This window comes from Uranotaenia lowii, chromosome 2, assembly GCF_029784155.1.
Source record: "Uranotaenia lowii strain MFRU-FL chromosome 2, ASM2978415v1, whole genome shotgun sequence".
NCBI classification, from domain to species: domain Eukaryota; kingdom Metazoa; phylum Arthropoda; class Insecta; order Diptera; family Culicidae; genus Uranotaenia; species Uranotaenia lowii.
Window position 1 is genome coordinate 291,067,999 of NC_073692.1, and position 22,000 is coordinate 291,089,998.

The 22,000-nt window shown below is 34.2% G+C and overlaps 1 protein-coding gene across 1 annotated transcript; it reads left to right on the forward strand.

The window, feature by feature from the left end:
• Positions 1-427: 427 nt before the first annotated feature.
• Positions 428-21,539, forward strand: LOC129746398 (uncharacterized). The gene is made up of 3 exons (XM_055740036.1): positions 428-869; positions 20,394-21,131; positions 21,286-21,539. Exons 1-3 carry the CDS (start codon positions 448-450, stop codon positions 21,356-21,358), a joined length of 1,233 nt encoding a protein of 410 aa, XP_055596011.1. The 5' UTR covers positions 428-447; the 3' UTR covers positions 21,359-21,539.
• Positions 21,540-22,000: the final 461 nt, after the last annotated feature.

The window sequence follows — 22,000 nt, forward strand, 5'->3', positions numbered from 1 at the left end:
TTAAACGGGGATATCACATTTTCGGAAATTCATCAGAAAATATTACTTCATATCAAATCACTGATAGGTACATTAAACGCCTGCGTTCAGTTGTTGTTGGTAATTGAGCGGTTTTGCATTTTACAGGTTATTTTTTCGGTTGTCTTCAGATAGGCTACAGATAAATATTGGAAAAAATGGGTCTCGGGTATTGAAATTCGCCAGCACCGAAAAAAATGAAGGTACCCGTTCATCAGCCCGACATGCACCGAAGTGATTGTCACTGTTTCAACAACAACAAACCGGCAACGGTTTTTTGCCTGCTATCGTTCACGTTGTTTTTTTTTTGCGCTCACGCGGGGGGAGCCTCTGAGGAACCATAAACCGCGAGCCCATCGGATCGGCCGCACTTATTGATACCTGAATGAGTCGCTGGGCTGCCAGTTAGTAGTCTTTTCGCAGTCGAAGATGATACGTTCGCGCAGTTCAGCAGCAGCAACCGTAATAGTGCCGGTCATTTTGTCGGTTTTCCTATGGGGGTCCTTGGTCACATCCGGTCGCGTTATGGAACGTTTCAAAACGCGCCAAGATGAGCGAATGATCAGACGCCATCGGGCTCGGGTACTTCGCGAAATGAACGGTACCACCGGTGACGAATTACCACCCACAGTGAACCTGCTTCGAATTTCCCGGGATGACGGAGTGGTCGGAAGTAACTCAAGTCAGGTGGCGACAGCTGCCAAAACCAGCCGAAACAACGAGGATTATCCAGATATGGTTATCGACGAGAGTGACATTGCGGAGGCAGCTCTTGGGCAGAGGTTTAGATACTTTGCCAATCGACGATCGACTCTGTTCGAGCAGAATGTGATCTTTCGGTTCTATCACAAGTAAGGAAGAGTGTACATATTCTTTTCTCAACCCACCCGTGGAGGAAACTGATCTTTAGTGAAGGCAAGCATGTTCGATTGTGCAAGAACTGTATGAACAAATATTCAATTGTGAATGAATCGTTCAGACAAGTGGATTGATTTACACTTCCTAGTTTCAAGACTTAAAGTGGGTTTGTCTACCACGCTACTTTACCTTGTAAATATTATTGGATCATTACCAGGAAGAAATCAAACGAAAAATGGATCTTCAAATAAGCTTTCATCGTCAACATCCTATATCAGTAAAAAGGGTGTGCTGTTCAAATAGGTGTTAAAAGCAGTTATGAGTAATCAACCGGTCTTGTGAATTGAAAAAATGCTCAATGAACGACGTTGTTGATTATATTAATTATCTACCTTACACTTGGCAGCAATTATGGAACTTCTTTTGTATTACATTGATAGGCATGTTCCAGTGCAGTTATAATTTGATGACCTTTCCAGTCACTGATGAAAACACAATAACGTTACAAAAGTGAAAAGTTATGAAAGGAAGTTGCACTGCAACAGAATTATTATAAACCTTTTAAAAAATGAAATTTGGATTTTAATTCCTATTCTTCTAGGAAACCTTATTTCCATTTCGAATTTTAGCTGCCGGTAAGGCAACATCTAAGCGTGACCTTGTGACAGCATGTTTGGCTGTCATATTTTTTTGTTATACTTAAAAATAATGTAAAAAATTTGGGATTCAGAGTATCACGGAGAAAAATATAAAGATTTATCAGTTATGTATATTACGCGTCTTCAAGACCATAAATATGATTGTTTGGTTCTGACCCGAAAATACAATCAAGCCAACAATCTGGTATACGTTGCCACAAATGGATAAATGGCTGATTTAACAATCGCATCAGCTTCGAGAACCCAACCGGAATTTTTAGTCAATCATTCGTATGGCTGTTTTTACCGTAATGCTGTTCCCACGTCGGGAAGCAGTATTAGATTATTGTAGATTCAAATATTAATAAAAAATTAATCAGAGCAGTTAAATGCATTGTTTTTTCTTTTTATTTTTTGCTAGCTGACCCGATGTGCTTTGCTACACCTTCCAAAAATTATTGAAACTTGTGGTCCCTAGTTATTTAACTTTTCATTTATTTGCACAAAATTCTAAATTCAATTTCAATATCATTAAAATGTTCTTCCAAATTAAATTGCAACGTTTTTTTATTTTGAAATCTTAATTTTTTTTTTTTAAATCCGTGTATTAATTCTTTTTATGACTCTGAATTTCTTTGCTTCATAAGTTTATAGCTTATGTAATTTTTTTTTATATATGGAATTTTTCGAGTCCCTTCATTTGTAGAGAGGCTCTCGAACTATCTTAGAAAAATTTTCTGTAACAAAATAACATCACGGGACACTCATTTAACCTATCCATTCTAGAATGATTATACAAATTGTGAGAGTGAACCTCTCCATCATTCCTTTTACTTTAATGGAAGGAATGGGGTTTCATAACACCAACAAAACACTTCTCATATAGATAAATACGATTACATATCATATATGGATTCATTCTCGATAAGCTCTCGAGCTATTCAAAAAATGGGTGACTCTCTCCCCACTTTATATCTCCTCTCTGGCAGGAGAAGGGGGTCTCAAACCATCGAAGCAATATTACCCGTACACAAATATGCTTCCATGCAAATTTGGTTCCATTTTCTTGATGTCTGAGTCACCCTCTTCCCGTTATATCGTTCCACTGAATGGAGAGAGGGGTGCTAAACCACCGAAAAACATTTCTTGTACTCGAATACCCTACCATGCTAAATTTGATTTCGTTTGCTTTATTAGTTGTCGAGTTGTGCCATAAAATTTGTATTGGAACCCCTCTTGCTGCCTGTCATCCCCCACCTGGAAGGAGGAGATCAAGATCAAACATTTAGTGTATTCAAATACATTCCCATGCCCTATTCTGATCCATTTGCTCGATTGTTATATTGTTCCCATGTCATATTTGGTTCCACTTGTTAGATAAATGCTTGGTTTATGCAAGATAATCGTATATGAGCTCCCGTCCTCTCATACTGTTTCCCCAATTGAAGGAGAGGAAGTCTCAAATAAGCTAATAACCTTTTAACGTATCCAAATGCTATCCCATGCCAAAATTGTTTGCATTTGCTCAAGTTATGCGAAAAATTGTAAAGGAGCCCCCTCTCTTCTCCCTATCACGTAAATGGAAGGAGGCAGTAGTACCAAATATTCACAGAAACATTCCATGTGCTCAAATACCCTTACAAACCAAATTTTGTTTCATTTGCTGGGTTAGTTACCAAGTGATGTAAAAATTGTATGGAGGCACCCTCCTCCTTTAAGATTCTACAACTTGAAGAACGGAGGGTTCTCAAAATATCATAGAAACATTTTTCGTTATCAAATACCTTCCCACACCAAATTTGGTTCCATTTGCTTGATTAGCTATCCAATTATGCTGAAAATTGTAAAAGAGCCCCCCCCCCCCCCCTTACTTTTTATCTCCTCACTGGAAGGAGGGAAGGGTAGCAAATATTCAGAGAACTATTTATCGTACCCAAATAAACTTCCAAGCCAAACTTGGTTTCATTTGATCGAATAGTTTTCAAGTTATGCAATTAAAAAGGTATAAAAACCCCCACCTTCCTTACTTTATCTTCACTGGAAGGAGGGAAGGGTTTGAAACAATCATAGAACCATTCTTCGTATTCCCTACCCTCCCATGCCAAATTTGGTTCCATTAGCTTGATTAGTTCTCCAGTTATGTAAAACATTGTAAGGTAGGCCCCCTCCCTCCCACCTATCTCCTCACTGAAAGGAGGGAGGGGTACCAAATATTCTTGGAAATATTTCTCGTACCCCAGTACACTCCCATGCCAAGTTTGGTTTGATTTGCTTGATCAGTTCTCGAGTTATGAAGACTTATGACTTTTATATGAAAGACCCCCTCCCCCCTTCCTGTTAAAGAGAGGGGTCTCAAACCATAATAGAAACCTTCCCCGGCCTCCAATACCCCCACCTGCCAAGTTTCAGGTAAATCGTTTCAGTAGTTTTCGAGTCTATAGGGAACAGACAGACAGACAGACAGACAGACAGACAGACAGACAGACAGACAGACAGACAGACAGACAGACAGACAGAAATTCATTTTTATATATATAGATAGATAAGACATATGTTTTTTTATGAAAACATATATTACATCAGTGATATATTTTTTTATTCAAACCAATGCAATAAACTTAATTGATGCGGCTGCTCCACCGTTTCCAGAAGGATGATTTTCGAGACTTGCGCGGAAAACGCCATCCTGGACCTAAAACAAAATTTTAAAAAAAATGTCAAAATCATTTTTTTTTAAACCGAGAGAACATTATAAATGTGTGTATGTATGTATGTATGTATGTATGTATATATGAGAACCCACCAGTGGCTCATAGGTCTTTCGACCCGAGGCGGTACGGGAAGTCTCGATTGCACATTCAAATATTGTTCAATGTTCATGCTTAACTCATCAACAATAATTGTAGCACTACCAAGGGGTCCGTTACCACTGGCTTGGGACAAGTTTGACTCATCTCACTCCCTTCCAACTGTTCGAAACAAATGAAAAATTCTGAAAAGGTTCCTAAGTACCATACTCATAACTCTAAATTTGCCGAGATACTCCGGCTGGCTTGAACCCACAATCCATTTGTGTCCAACAATTGTTAGTAGAACAAATCTTCTTATACAACAAATTAAACATACGTTTTCGCTTTCTGATGTGTGTCCTCCAAAAAATTACTTCCACCATCTTCTGTTTTTGTGACATTCTGAAGCTATATTTTAGAATCTTTAAGTGGACCTGAATAAAATAGCCAAATCCGCCATATGTTAGCCATATTCGCAATGAGCAGATGAGAAATCCTCGATAGCCAAAACAACTTTACAGCAACGCTGATTTGTTCATAGATATCGATGTTGATCAAGTAGAACGGTAGGTTTAAACAACTAGTAGACTTTTTTATCCATGTATGTACCTACATAAAAAAAAACATTTTTCACTTTCTTTATAATTTAGTTGTTGTAAACTTGTTACGATTTCATTTGTTTCAGTACAATGAAAATTGTAAATTTTGTATGATAACTTGAAATTCAAGTGCAATTGAACTTAAATTTATTTCCAGAAGCTTCATACTTCTGAAACTGATTTCGATAATCTCATTTTCAACTAAATTTATATTTAGAGCGACCATTTTGAAATTGAAATTGAAAAATAAAAACCAGAATTTTCAACGAGAGTTGTGTTTAAAAATAGAAAATAATAATACGAAATTTCCAAATCACGATTCAGTAAAATACTTCAATGAAGAATTTAATCACCGTTAGTTATGTATGTTTGTTGATAAATTTATCGGCCTTATCTGTGAAAGGTTAAATACTTCAGAAAAATACTAAAATATCAGAGTTTTACAATCAGTTTGAAATTCATAGCAAGAATTAACTAACACTCATCTCAAATGTTTGCTTTTTCAATCGTATAGTTTCAAAGTGAGAATCATTAAAATTTGTTTTGAGCTTAGCGCTGTTATTCAGAAGTCTGAAAAAAAGTAAGATAAGTTGAAGAACTTTTGGTACTTATATTTACATTCCTCAACATGTAGGGGAGAGCCACTCTTTTTCTTTATTTCATAACTTCTTTATTATAAAAGACTAGCTGACCCGGTAAACTTCGTTTTACCATTAAATAAATAAATCGTTATTAAAATTTTATTTCACCTAACGTCCTTAACTTCATCGTACGTGATGTGGTTACAAAGAAAACGCCTCCATTTCTTATATATAAAAATGGAGACGTTTTCTTTGTAACAACTTCACGAATGAATGGTCGGTCGGAATGAAGTGAAATTTGGTATCCGAGGGTTTTTTGGGTCAGAGATGGTTTGTATAATAGTTTCAAGAATGTCACTTTTTATTAAAGGGGGGTCCCCATACAAAATTATCTCTTCACATCTTATATATAAAAATGGAGGCGTTTTCTTTGTAACAACATCACGAATGAATGGTCGTTCGGAATGAAGTGAAATTTGGTATCCGAGGGTTTTTTGGGTCAGAGATGGTTTGTATAATAGTTTCAAGAATGTCACTTTTTATGAAAGAGGGGTCCCCATACAAAATTAGCTCTTTACATCTTATATATTACTAGCTGACCCGGTAAACTTCGTTTTATTATTAAATAAATAAATCGTTATTAAAATTTTATTCCACCTCTTTCATAAAAAGTGACATTTTTGAAACTATTATACAAACCATCTCTGACCCAAAAAACCCTCGGATACCAAATTTCACTTCATTCCGACCGATCATTCATTCGTGATGTGATTACAAAGAAAACGCCTCCATTTTAATATATAAGATGTAAAGAGCTAATTTTGTATGGGGACCCCCCTTTAATAAAAAGTGACATTTTTGAAACTATTATACAAACCATCTCTGACCCAAAAAACCCTCGGATACCAAATTTCACTTCATTCCGACCGACCATTCATTCGTGATGTTGTTACAAAGAAAACGCCTCCATTTTTATATATAAGATGTAAAGAGCTAATTTTGTATGGGGACCCCCCTTTCATAAAAAGTGACATTCTTGAAACTATTATACAAACCATCTCTGACCCAAAAAACCCTCGGATACCAAATTTCACTTCATTCCGACCGACCATTCATTCGTGATGTGATTACAAAGAAAACGCCTCCATTTTAATATATAAGATGTAAAGAGCTAATTTTGTATGGGGACCCCCCTTTCATAAAAAGTGACATTCTTGAAACTATTATACAAACCATCTCTGACCCAAAAAACCCTCGGGTACCAAATTTCACTTCATTCCGACCGACCATTCATTCGTGATGTGATTACAAAGAAAACGCCTCCATTTTAATATATAAGATGTAAAGAGCTAATTTTGTATGGGGACCCCCCTTTCATAAAAAGTGACATTTTTGAAACTATTATACAAACCATCTCTGACCCAAAAAACCCTCGGATACCAAATTTCACTTCATTCCGACCGACCATTCATTCGTGATGTTGTTACAAAGAAAACGCCTCCATTTTTATATATAAGATGTGAAGAGATAATTTTGTATGGGGACCCCCCTTTCATAAAAAGTGACATTCTTGAAACTATTATACAAACCATCTCTGACCCAAAAAACCCTCGGATACCAAATTTCACTTCATTCCGACCGACCATTCATTCGTGATGTGATTACAAAGAAAAGGCCTCCATTTTAATATATTAGATGTAAAGAGCTAATTTTGTATGGGGACCCCCCTTTCATAAAAAGTGACATTCTTGAAACTATTATACAAACCACCTCTGACCCAAAAAACCCTCGGATACCAAATTTCACTTCATTCCGACCGACCATTCATTCGTGATGTGATTACAAAGAAAACGCCTCCATTTTAATATATAAGATGTAAAGAGCTAATTTTGTATGGGGACCCCCCTTTAATAAAAAGTGACATTTTTGAAACTATTATACAAACCATCTCTGACCCAAAAAACCCTCGGATACCAAATTTCACTTCATTCCGACCGACCATTCATTCGTGATGTTGTTACAAAGAAAACGCCTCCATTTTTATATATAAGATGTGAAGAGATAATTTTGTATGGGGACCCCCCTTTCATAAAAAGTGACATTCTTGAAACTATTATACAAACCATCTCTGACCCAAAAAACCCTCGGATACCAAATTTCACTTCATTCCGACCGACCATTCATTCGTGATGTGATTACAAAGAAAACGCCTCCATTTTAATATATAAGATGTAAAGAGCTAATTTTGTATGGGGACCCCCCTTTCATAAAAAGTGACATTCTTGAAACTATTATACAAACCATCTCTGACCCAAAAAACCCTCGGATACCAAATTTCACTTCATTCCGACCGACCATTCATTCGTGATGTGATTACAAAGAAAACGCCTCCATTTTAATATATAAGATGTAAAGAGCTAATTTTGCCTTTCATAAAAAGTGACATTTTTGAAACTATTATACAAACCATCTCTGACCCAAAAAACCCTCGGATACCAAATTTCACTTCATTCCGACCGACCATTCATTCGTGATGTTGTTACAAAGAAAACGCCTCCATTTTTATATATAAGATAAAAAGAAAAAAATAAATGGAAAGGTTTTCTATATTTTTTAGTTATCATTAGGCATTTCTTTATAATGTTTAAAATACATTAATTTCCGGAGTTCTGACTGTTTAAAAAAAGTAATTTATTTTGGATTTTGAAAAAATGTGGGGAAACGTGGGCCACCGAATCCAAACTGACTAGACAACGTGCAAAGTTTATAAGTTGACCCAAAACTGAAATTTCTTGATTCATTTAGTTATTTTAAAGCGATTTCAGATGAGGAAATAAAAAAGAGAGATGTGTATGATCGAATAGTTCCTTAAACCTGGCTCGAGAACGTTTCGGCTAAATTCCATATATAGGATTTATGTTCGTCTCTATCGCATTAAAAAAGATACACAAAACAGTTTTCATAACTCTTAATTTGGCTTAAGAAAAATTTACATATAGTAATAACGTATTTTAAGTTTTGAAAGTGTTTAAAAACAACAAACAAGCAATGATTTGCAAATTGTGTGACTTATTAATGTTTCATCAAAAATTCCTTTTCCACATGAAAGAACATGACAAAATTAAGATCATAAGCGTATGAGCATATTATTGTTATGTACTTTAGGTCTTCCACGGATAGAATTTTTCGGGTGCTTGTTTAATTATATAAGTACATTTTTCTAGGCTAGTTAAATAAAAAGAGCATATGATGCGTACATACGTCAACAACATATAGAAAAACATGCTTAAGGCGCCCGCACAATAGCACGTCGGACGTCGCGTCGCGTCAGCTGTCAACGCTGTCGTTGAGTATTAAAACGCTGACGCGACGCACTAGGAATTTTTTGCAGCACAATACAGCGTCCACTGACAAGGCTTTCCAAAATTTTTTAGACAAAACTCGGGGTGCCTAACATTGCAAAACACAAAAAAAAATGACGATAATTTTATTTTTGAGTGTATTTGTGTCAAACTTTGACAAAAAAGCATTAAAAAAAGAATATTCAAAACCCTGCTGACGCGCTGGAATTTTGATTTATTTCAAAACAAAAACGTCGACGCTGGAGAACGCTGCTGTTTAGAACAAGTTCAGCGTTTTAGTACAATGCTGTCACTGACGCGACGCACCATTGTGGTGGATAGAACGGAAAACGGTATCCCCAAAATGAAATGTCAACGCGACGCTGACGCGACGCGACGTCCGACGGGCTATTGTGCGGGCGCCTTTACGCAAAGCGACGACGATGACAGTTGGATTGGGACTTTTATCTCAACACACAGCTGAGAAATTTAGAGGAGCCCACGTTTCCCCATGGCCCACGTTACCCCACTCTCCCCTATTATTTTCATTTGTAAAAAGAGACATTTATAACGAAAATTCATTAAAGAGATTTGCAAATTACGACAATTTTCTTTTTATCAACATTTTTTCGCAATGAATATGGATATATACGCTGTGTGAAGGATATTGAAATGAGTATACATATGAAGTATACATAGAAAATTTGTTAAAAGCTTTCAACACTCTTTTGTTATTTAATATTTTTTAAATACATCTGATTTTGTTCAGTGCAATTCAAGAGGAAGAGGAGGAGGAGCAGTACGCAGCTTATATTGTAAACTCATTTGCAACTGAATCCACCCCCCATCACCCCTCCCCTTCTTTTCGCTCTATCAAAATGATCGTTTTTTCACCACATATTCACTTCGAATGTGTTGAAAGAAATAGCTGGTTTATGTTTACTAATTTCTCCAGCAGTTCATATTGCTAGAAATTTTCCTTGAAAATCAGCATGACAAAAACCAGCAAAATTTTGTTAGTTTTTGTCCCGCTGACTTTTCAGCAAAATTTCCAGCAAACCAAATTGCTGAAAATCAGTAATCCAGATTGCTGGAAACCAGCTATTTCTTTCAAAAATTTCTTTAAGAACGTACAAATAATTGTATTAATCTAACAAAAATTCATAAAAAAGAGTCTCACCTTGCTTCAGTGTGTGAAACTAACAGACTCCAATTTGACAACTCGGTGGCTGATTTTCTAGCAAACTAGACTAGGTAAATAATTGCTGGAAAGTTTAGCAAATTGAAAACCGATTGCTTATTTTTTAGCTAAAATATCAAGAACACTACCGAATGCTAAAAATCCAGGAATTGAAAAACCGATTGCTGATTTCCAATAAAAAATTTTATTCCTGAACATTTCCAGCAATTATTATTACTAGAAATCGAATGAAAATCTTAGTGTGTACACAGTCTCACACATCATGGGAGAATGCAGAGTATCTGCAACTTGCAGACATATATCCAGCCAATTTACAAAAGCTAGTAAAATTTTTACAAGTGGCAAATTTATTTTGAAAAATTTAATTTAAAAATGAAATGTAATTAATTCCGAGTCACCACGAAGGTTAAAATCCTCTTCTAACGAATAACAATAGAATAGAATAGAAATTACGTTAACAAAGAATCTAATAAATTTACGTGGATGTTTTGTGAGCAGCTTCGGAGTAGTATAAAGCTTAGTTCTTTTAGAAATGGGACAGTTACGAATGCGTGTATCTCAAAACCATTCGTTTGATCGAAATACTTTCTATAAAGGAAATCAAGGTAATCTTAAGATAATTCATATAAAAAATTGAAAAAAGTATTAATCGTTTTAGGTAAGAATTTTTTTTAACTTTATTCTTGGTACCACCTATCAGCCGGGGCACACTTTTTTTCAGTCAAGATATGGATCAGTTTTTCAAACTTATACGTCGTTTAATCTGTATTTTAGGTGGCTGCATCCTCCTCCTTCAATTTCTGCTTTATTTCGGTCCAATACTTTTCTGTTAAAAGGAACTGAGGGCAATTCAGTGGATACAGCTGTTTCTAAATCAACAAAACTTGATTATTTTTGAGCTCATTTAAAGCGTTTTTAATAGAATTTCTGATGAAAAAATCTGACAATGACGAAGTAAAAATATCATGAGATTGCTTTTGCTTATACCAGCTAGTTAAATTTTTACAAGTCGCCAATTTAGTTTAAAAATGAAATGTAATTAATTCCGAATGACCATGAAGGTTAAAATCCTCTTTAAACGAAAAAAAAAAAAAAATTACCCAAACAAAGATTCTAATAAATTTTCATGAATGTTTTGTGAACAGCACGGAAAAAAATTGTTTAACATCAATTTCGTAAAAATGCGCATGATACATTATTGCAATTACTATGTACCAGGTAATTTTTGATAACTCTCAATGTTTGTTGTCGAAAGTACTATGGTCATGATAGTTTCATCATAATTTCTATTACAACTAGTGTCCGCATAATAATTTAAACATTGTGGCACCAATTCATATCAACAAAATACTACGCACATGGTAGGGGAAAGGTTTCCTAAATGGGACTATCGCGTTAAATGACCCTACGGCTGTTTGATGAAATGACTGACTAGACAGGTTATCTGACCAATGCATTTTGAAGGTGATACGCTTAGAACATAAGGCAAGAAAGAATTTTATGATTTTACAAACTCAAAAAAATTTTAAAAATCAAACAAGGTTTTGATACATTTTGATGTAATATTTCGACTTTTAAAAATTATACGTAAAGAAGTTTAAAACAAAAACTAGGATTGTATTTGTTTCTTACTCAAATGAACTTAAGAAATTCACCATATTGCAGCTTTTTTGGACGTTTAATTATGATTATATAGTGAATAATAGAGTGTTTTTGTATGCCCCCATCATGTTTGTAAAATGCCTCCATCCTAAAATAACAGGTTAAATAGATGAATAAATGATTTTTATCATTGAACCTTCAAATCTAAGCTCTGAATAACATCTTAAGAGAGAATTGAAGATCTTAAAACAGATTTGATAAAGTTTTTCTCATGGATGTACTGCCTCCATAGAATGGCAACCCTAACTATAGTTTTATTCGATAAAATTATAATATACATAGATTTTTATAAAACTTCAGCTTTGTCGTACGGAAATTATTACTTTCAAGCAGTTTCAATGAAATTATACGGAAATATTGCCCAAAAAACAGAAATTTTGTTCAAAATATAAATAAGCGCGGTTTGAGGTTCGGCATTTTAGACAACACTTACAATAAAATCGTTTTCTTGGAAACAGAAAAAAATTTTAACATAAAAATTACTGCATTGTATAGAAAACAGATGCATGCACTCGTGTTTATAGTTTTTGTACACATATTCGATGTGAATTTTGATTAAATCAGTGTTCTGCTTAATAGGCGCATATAGCCCGCTCCTCCCCTACGTTTGAGAACAAAACATATTTGACTCAAAAACATCAGTGCGTATGATAATTTTACTATGGTAAACATTTTTGTTGTTTATATTAATTAAGGATAATTAATTTTCCAAACCACGAGTAAACAAACAAATTTTTCAAGTTTCATAACTTTGAAAATCTTTTCAGAGTATCGGGAGAACACACGAGAAGTGTGAATTTTAATGTTTTGAATAATGTAATAATGCATGCAAGCAAATAAACAAACAAACATGCATAGTAATTTTACTATTTGAATCAAGCTTCTCGTGCATACTAATATTTATCATAACACATACTAGTTTCATCATGAAACATATCAATTCTACTACACAGTAAATTAAAATTACCGAGTTCGGTAATTTTTTTTACAGAACTAGTTCTGTAATTAGAAAATTTTCGGTAATTGATCAATCTGACGTGTTGTTTTTACCGAGTTCGGTAAATCGGTTCTTGACTTAACGAAATTCGTTTATTTAATGTAAACAAATCTCAATGTCATTGATTTTCGGTTAAAAAAATTGCCGAAATTAAACTGCAAAAGTGTAGCTGTCAAGGCGAACGTCGAAATTTGATTGTCATTTTTGGCATTTCGGGTCTTCCTTCTCATTCTTGCAACCGAAAGTAATCGTTTCGACTTCTTTCGTGTGCTTGAGTGTGATGGCTATCTTTAATCCAGCCAGTCGTCGCCATTGCTCGGCATTTTCGGTATAAACGATCGGAATTGAGACACCACTAGCACCGGTGCTTGGAAAGGATTTGCTGAATTGATCGCTGCTCCAGTAAAGGTACACCAGATGAATTTTTTTCTGCACTTTAGTTGAAAATTAAATTTTACTTCCAGGTGTTCCCGTGCCTGTGACAACCTTCCTCCAATCACCTTTGTGGACAGCGCTATGGGGCGGATGGCAGATGGCACATTGCCCACAACACAAGAAGCAGAGATATGGCCGACATTAACTCTATCCATGGATCCTGGGAAAGCTACTAGACGGTACCATGTTGCAATAACGCAGAAAATAAAGTGGAAACAATTTGATCCAGCTTCACATTTTTATTTGTAGATTGAGCCTCTGCTATTGAGGCATCTTCTGGAAATGCCGTTAGTATTTATCAAAAACTGTAAATTTTGTTGGTAATTTTAAACGAAAACCGTAAAACGTTCGGTAGTTCATATATGATGCACGGCATATTACACGAGATGTTTCGAGACTCGAATCATCAAGCGAAATATGACGGGACGCCGAAACTATCGAACCTTTTCCGATTTTCGGGAAAAATTATCGAAAATTTTACAGTTTTGCGGTAAATGTTATCGGCGTTTCAGTAATTACAGATATTTCAGTAAAAAATTTCAAATTTCCGGTAAAAATAACTGAATTTTCGGTAAAAAATAGTTTTTCTGTTAAAATCACCAGTTTTTCGGTAAATATTACCGAACATTTTTAATTTGCCTGGTAAAACTTACCGGTATTTGCGTAATAAGTACAGAAATTTCGGTAAACTCTACCGATTGTTCGGTAAATATTACCGAATTTTTACAGTTTTCTCGGTAAAAATTATTGGTATTTCGATAATTATTACAGTTATTTCGGTAAAATTGTAGGAATTTCGGTAATAGTTTTAGGTGTTTCGGTAATCATTACAAGTTTTTCGATCTAGTCTACCGGTTGTTCGGTTTATATAACCGCGTTTTTTAGTTTTTCGGTTAAAAATAACCGGCCGTTCGGTAATAGTTAAAGACATTTCGGTTCAACAATACCGGTTGTTCGGTAATAAAATGAGCTGTCATGTTGACATGATCAACCGAGTTTCGGTTATTTTTTACAGATAAAAGTCTGCAATATTTGACAGCTGTCATTTCTCTGCCATGAAAAAAATTACCGAACAGTTTAACGAGTTACACATGTTAGGATTTCGGTAAAAAAATTACCGAACTCGGTAATTTTCGTTTACTGTGTAGGCATGAAGTAATACAATGCATCATTTCATTGACAATTTTACTAAAACGCAGTCGAATTTACTATGCGCAGCCAAATTGAGAACATAGTAAAAGAGACATGCGTAAGGTATTTTAAACAACAAAACATATTTGACTCAAAAAGATGGTTGCCTGTTGTTCACTTGAACCACGGATTTAGTAGTTTACTATGATTTTTTTGTGTGTAAGTATGATTTTTTTTTCTTTTTTCTCGGGATTTTCATCCCGAAGGATGATGTAAGTATGAAGATTCGGATAATAATACGAAAAGTAGTATATTATTAGATATATTTGAGAAACATTCAAATTTAAAATGTTGCATTTGATCCAATAAACTAAGTTTAAATCTATCATTATAATTTACAAGTATCAACTGATTATTGTAAATATCCAATTATTTTCTAATAAAAATATCAATGTCTCAATTCTCGTTAGACAAATTTAAAACTTTTTTTTTTAGTATCAAATAAGTCAAGAGCAACTCAAAATTTTACCGGGAACTTAATTCGCCTTTTCAATTCATTTTAGAATATATACGTTCAGACACCTTTCCATAAAACTTGAAATTTTTTTTTAAATTATTTTATTATTCGAGAAAGATAGCGGCAGTGCACAACTTAAGGGATGAAAGAAAAATATTTTTAATACCTAACTACGAAAAACCAAATACGATATCAGTTTTATTGAAGTTCTTAAATAGGCTTGTCCAATGCCCACTATGCCTGTTTATTTTTTTAACCTCATCGTTTAACGCGGTGTCCACCATTGTGCAGGTTTACTTTAAAATCCAAATATTTCTTTTTGTAATTTAATTTAGTAGCTGACCCGGCAAACTTTGTTTAGCCTATATTTTTGAGATTTTGTTTTATATTTTAGCACTGTTCCTTAGTTAGACTTCCTTTTGAGTGGATAAATGCAAGTGGATACCCTTGTGTCAGAAAAAAATCCACAATTATAGTTCAATATACAAATAAGTTACGCTAACTTTTGGTTAGCGAACTTATTTTCTTCCGGTAACTTTCAATATGTCATTGGAATCAGGAAATTTTCCTAAAATTTGGAAAAGCTCATTTTTAGTGCCTATTTTCAAATCTGTTCGAAAGTCTGACATTCGAAATTATCGCGGGATAGCTATTATCTCTTGCATTCCCAAGCTTTTTGAAGCAATTATAAACGAAAAATTATTTTCCCAAATTAAGAACCGAATAACTGACAGGCAACATGGCTTTTTCAAAGGCCGTTCAACCTCAACTAATTTAATTGAATTTATAGACTTTTCATTGAATGCAATGGATAATGGCAACCATGTGGAAGCTCTTTATACAGACTTTAGTAAGGCATTTGATCGCATAGACATACCAATGCTTCTTTTCAAATTACAAAAAATTGGAATAAAATCTAAACTCCTGAAATGGCTTGAATCATACCTGACGAATCGCCAACAAATAATAAATTTCAATGGAAAGAAATCGCTCCCTATTCAAGTCACTTCAGGAGTTCCGCAAGGATCTCATTTAGGACCTCTACTTTTCATACTTTATGTAAACGACATTTCCTTTATTCTCAAAAATCTCAAAATGCTCATTTATGCCGACGACATGAAGCTCTATTTGGAAATAAGAAGTGAAGAAGACATCAGCATATTCCAGAATGAAATTCACATTTTCTACCAGTGGTGCAAAAAAAGCCTTCTGAAGCTCAATGTAAAAAAATGCAATTTAATATCATTTAGCAGAAAAAGAACAACACCAAACATCACAATTACATTAGGAGATCAGAATGTAGAAAAATGTGAACGAGTTAGGGATTTAGGAATTATCTTAGACTCTAAACTTACTTTCACAGATCATTACCATACTATCATCCATAGGGCAAATAACATGTTGGGCTTTATTAAGCGCTTTTGCTTTAATTTTCAAGACCCATACACAATAAAAACACTATATATTGCCTATGTAAGGTCTTTACTGGAATATTGCAGCGTTGTTTGGTCCCCTTATTCAATTTCACACGAAGAAAGAATAGAATCAGTACAAAAGCAATTTCTACTATATGCTCTTCGTAAATTAGGTTGGACATCATTTCCACTTCCATCATATAAAGCGCGCTGCATGCTCATTGACATACAAACACTAAAAGAACGCCGTGAATATGCAATGGTTTCATTTGTAAACGATATTGTTTCGCAGCGTATTGACTCAAAAGAAATTCTATCAAAATTAAACTTTTATGCACCTTCTCGGCAACTCCGAAATCGAAATTTGTTTTTCATTAATCACTATCGCACAAACTACGCGAAAAACGGGCCAATAAATCGCATGATGGCCTCTTACAATCAACACTGCGAAACCATTGACTTTACAATGTCTCGGCAAAAACTCAAACAATATTTTAATCGAAGAAATCTAAACTCTTAAGGAGAAATTGTAAAGCAGACACTGCTTAAACCTATTCTTAAGGAAATTCACATGTAAACTATGTAGTCTACGTTACGGTTGACGAAATAAAATAAACTAAACTAAACTAAACTAAACTTAAGAACGCTTAATCGCTTAATTAAAAATTAGTTTAGCCATCATTCCTATTCAAAAACTCTTATCTGATCAAGTATTTTAAAACTTCTGAAGATTGATTTGAACAGAAAATGGATCTTTTTTGCTGGAGTCGTCATAAACTGATTTTTTTTCGATTTGTGTTTACCTCTGTATTTCAATACATTGAAGTTTTCTTTAAGCATGATCGTCAGAATAGAAAAAATAAAAAATGGACAAAACCAGAACATTTAAAGAATAATGAAAATAAATTTAATTTTGAATTTTTTTTTTCATTATTTCAAATGAGGTTTTTTCGGACTTTGTACTAAATACACTAATTGAATCTTATTGTGAATTGACAGAGCTGAGTTTGACAAATATTTAACAATTCAAGAAAAGTAACTATTCATCTTATTTAACAGCAACACTTTTCTAATCAATATAATGTTTGAAAATTTCTTTAAAATTTGTGTCATCATTATCTTTTTCCAATTTTCAGTTAGGAATTGGCAAATTGCACTATAAATTAGAAAATTAAAAAACAAGAATTTAAACTGTCATGTTTTTGGATTACTTTTTTCTTAGCATTTGAAACCTTGAATGAAGGCAAATCTATTTTGAGTATTTGTAAGAAAAATTCAAAACAATCACAAATTATTTAAAATTTTAGTTTATTATCATAAGATAAGAAACTGTAATACTGTTGGGAACACTGGTCACCCTAGTGGTAGTTTAGCACTGGGCTCATCCAGCTGACAGTTGGATGTCATCTGGATTGACGTCACGAGTGATTCACATATTTTTGTCATCTTGAATTCCGCAGTTGAGGAGTGCACACGCGATAAAGATTTTATTCCGTTAAATATAGTTTAGTTTATAATTGTACCCCGGGTTTTTACTATCTATATCACCTCGTCTCCGGGAATACAACAAATACTAACAGTTAAATTTAATTCTGAATTTGTTAATTTATATCAATATTCTGAATTTGGCTTTATTAGATTTTCAGTTATATTTGAACGGAAATTTAAAAGCTGATTTTCTTTGATTTTAATTTTTTTTTGTTGATCGAGTTTAAGTGTTTAAATTCTTAAAACCACTTGTGCTTGATAGATTGATAGATTTTTTGATCTGATATCTGGTACGATTTTTTTTTGTATTTTTGTGTATTGGTTCAGATTTTTCTCTATACTTAAATGTTTCGAAATTTTAGGTGACATGCTTTTTACTTAAGTGTTAAATTTTTATATTCTTTCAAGTTTGATGATATTTTTGATTACGATCCTTTTTTCTGACTTTTGAAACTGGGAGTTGGATCTAATATCAAGTTAAAGTCCTATATAGCTAAACATTGGAAAAGTTCCTTTTAACCTCTGTCTGAGCATAAAAAGTAGTGTGCATTTTTCAATGTTTCCTGATCCTCCAATCCGTTCTTATGATAGTGATGCAATTTACTTGGAATCACAAAACTGATAACATTCAATTCTCAAACTGACTGGATAAATTCCTAACATCTTCTAAAAATCAACCAAAAATAAATAAAGGCGATTTTTTATCAGTTATATGACTTTCTATTGGTGTTATCAAAACTCATAAAAAATGATTTGGTAATGGTAATGCTTTGAGTCTATCGAAAACTTTACATCTATATTGCTTGAGTTGCTAAAAGAATATGACATTTCAAAAAAAAATTAACGGTGCACGAACAATCATCTAAGAAAATATTGAAATATTGAACACCACCCTTAAAAAAGTAAGCCCATTTTTGAAGCCTAATAACTTTTATATTAACTCAAATCGATTTGCAGTCTTCGAATAAAACATTTGTCATAGTTTGGGCTTTAAGAAAAACCGTTTTCAAAAGAAATCGGCCGAAGAAACCAAAGTTATTCATGAAAAACTGGTTATTCATGTTTCTCCCGAACAAAATGTCTCAAAATCCCATACAACCTTCAGGCTCGTTGAGCGACCCCGTCCCGTGATCCGAACTGGCCCAAATTTGGCATGAGATCTTGCACTAGGCCTAGGATCAATTTTAGCCTGCAGCACATAACTTTTTCAAAAGTCGGGTCATTTGAGGCACTCTAAGGTACATGATTAATGATCTATCATTCTTTTTTTCTTATGCACGTTTTGTTTCTGAATCTAAATGAATGAATGAATGAATGTACTGATTCTAAAGCTGAAATAGAGAAACTCAGTGCTAAAGCTTAGTTCTTTTAGAAATGGGACAGTTACGAATGCGTGTATCTCGGAAACCATTCGTTTATTTAATCCAAATACTTTGTACGAAGGAAATGAAGGTAATCTTATGATAATTCATGAAAAAATTTGAAAAAAATTATTGATTAGTTTTTGTAAGAAAAAGATCTACTTTATTCTTGGTACCTCCCATCGGCCGGCACACACTTTTTTCAGGTATGATATTGATCAGTTTTTCCAACTTATACTTCGTCTAATCTGAATTTTAGATTGCTATATAGTTTTCCTTCAATTTCTGCTACTTTTTGGTATCATACTTTTCTTTTAAAAGAAACTGATGGCAATTTAGTAGATAAAGCTGTTTCGAAATAAACAAAACTTGATTATTTTTGAGCCACTTTAAAACGTTTTTAATGCAATTTCTGCTGGCAAAATCTGACAATAACGAAGTAAAACTATCATGAGATTGGACTTAAAGCATTATCGGTTAGTATAGATTGTAGGTTGCAAAGAGTACATACAAAATTACTCTTTTTGGGCTTTAAAAAACAGCGAAAACTAAAGTTTTCGTTTTGAAAATTCTTGTTCTTTTTCCATAAGAGCAGAATTTTGGCAAATTATTGTATTTTATGAAAAACACCCAGCAAATACATTTTTTTAATATACTCCGGACCTTGCCACGAGCAGACATGGTAAAGGATTCAACCGCTGGAATTTGTTTGAATTAGGGTTTCATAAGTTTTGTTGTTCATCAGAAATCATCTGTCCCATTGCCTCGGTACCGGCTGAACAGTTAACAAGCTCTGGAACTAGCAAAAAAATGTTGTTTGAGGTTGGATTTGAATGACTCATTACTAGGCAACACTTTCAGCTTGTCGAAGAAAAGATTTACTGCACATTTCGGCGATCTACTCTTAGTTTTTCGCTTATTCCAAACTAAAAATGCTGGTATGAGACTTGACTTTCCAGATGACCTTTAACTGTAGTTGCCGATCATGCGCTTCACTACAATGCTTGATATGAACTTTGTGGACATTTTTGGCAATGTTTGCAAAATATTCCACCACTCACACACAGTAATTTTTTGAATAATCAACGGTTTTGTCAGCTATCAATTACATAGTGATGGATTTTGAAGGAAACTGTGCAAAATTATTTTTTTCATTTTCTCTAGCATCGTAAATATCTCAAAAACTCGTATATTTCAAATTTTGAAAAAAATAGGTCAGATAGTACTTTTTACAGGTAGCAAAATGCTGTCAAAGTTTTGAATTTCGGATGAAAAGTTATCGAGCTATCAGCAAAAGAAAGTGTCCCATTTCTAAAAGAACTAAGCTTTACCTACATAAAAATATCTTTTCTTTTTTTGAAGCGGTAACAAAACCAAAACTACAGCCCTCTCAGCGGGATCCCTTTTATCCGGAACGGACTGCTCCACAACGGAAAAATTCGCCATAATCGCCCACGGCTGGCATGAGAACTGTTACGAAACATTCTGGGTGAAAGATCTGCAGGACAATCTGAACGTTTATCGGGGCGGTTGCATCATCTGCATGGACTATTCCACTTTCGCCAGCAACGGATACACGTACCTGTTTCGGCGATTTAACGACCTGAGTGCGGTTTTGCTGAAATTTATTCGCACCCTTCAGTACGAGGGAGTTTCGCTTGACAATCTATATATGTTTGGGTTCAGTTTTGGGGCTCAACTGGCATTGGACGCGGGGAATCAAGTTGGTTTCAATTTGATCGAGGCAATCGACACCTGTGACATGGCCGGTCCCGGATTCGATGCCGATCGTTTCTTCAAGGGGGTTAACTTCCGAGGGGCGGCCAAGAATGTGCAGTGTATCCACACGAGTACCGATAAGGGAACTAAGATGACGAACAAATGCCATCAGAACTGGCGCATGGGGCAGTGTGGATTTTTCCAACTGGGAGCGGGAAAACCTCCTCTAGGCTCACATGGTCTGTGTCCCGTCTACTACAATCTGGCGTTTAAGGAGAATTTTTATGCCCAAGAAAAGCCGGGAGAGTGCGGAGTGCTGAGGGATCCCACTGCAGATTATCCTACGAATTTTAAGATGGGCTACATGGAGAGGCGCAAAAGGTAAGTTAAAAAATATCATAAGAAATACTAAAACTACCTCCAGGCGTTTGCTGAAAATACATGCTTCGCTTCGACTAAATAAAAGATTTTTAACTCCAAATTTAAAATAAATACATTCAATTCAACTTCTTAATTTGTTTTTTTTTCTTTATAGCCAAGTACGAGGAGAACTGTTTGCACAAACTTCGAATCACTACCCATTTGCACTGGGTAATGAACTATTTTAATGACAATGCTAATCGGAAAAATGTGTGTGATAAGTCTAATCCAGTGAAAACAAAAATCAAGCATTTGTTTGTTTAAAATTTATAAGTTAGAATAGTTTTTAGATTGAGTAAGATTTTGTTATTTAACCAATGCATGTTGAACAAGCATTTTGAATAAATATTGACCGAATAATTTAAATCTGAGTTGCGTTTCATTTTAATTAAGTATGTCCAGTAGTTTTTCGATTTTATCACGCTTACTTCACCGTGATAATGGTAAAACTGTGAATTCGGCGAAACTTTAAACTAAAATAGAAAAACGACAAATGGTTTCTGAATGATTTCCAAAAACAACGTGATAAAATCGAAACAATAACCGTAATAAAATAGAGCGTGAGCTTAGCAAGTATTGGAAAATCTAACAGTGATAAAATCGAAAAACTACTGTCTTTATTTGTACCAATTTATCATAACATTAATATTACATTATTATACGTATTTAATTACGCATTCAGCTCAATAATAAACTGTTAATAGTTAACTAAATATCTCAAATGATTAATTCGACTTAAATTTGCTGAGCACAATTTAGTTTTTTAATGTAGGAGAACATCCTGTAATGAGTCTAATTTGCCAAATTGCGTATCTACATATTTCTGTCAT

Bases quoted from the DNA above. Each gene is read 5' to 3' on its own strand.
- LOC129746398 (XM_055740036.1), top strand. From the start codon at position 448: ATGATACGTTCGCGCAGTTCAGCAGCAGCAACCGTAATAGTGCCGGTC. The intron at 870-20,393 runs GTAAGGAAGAGT...CTTTTTTTGAAG, and splicing joins ATCTTTCGGTTCTATCACAA to CGGTAACAAAACCAAAACTA. The intron at 21,132-21,285 runs GTAAGTTAAAAA...TTTTCTTTATAG, and splicing joins TACATGGAGAGGCGCAAAAG to CCAAGTACGAGGAGAACTGT.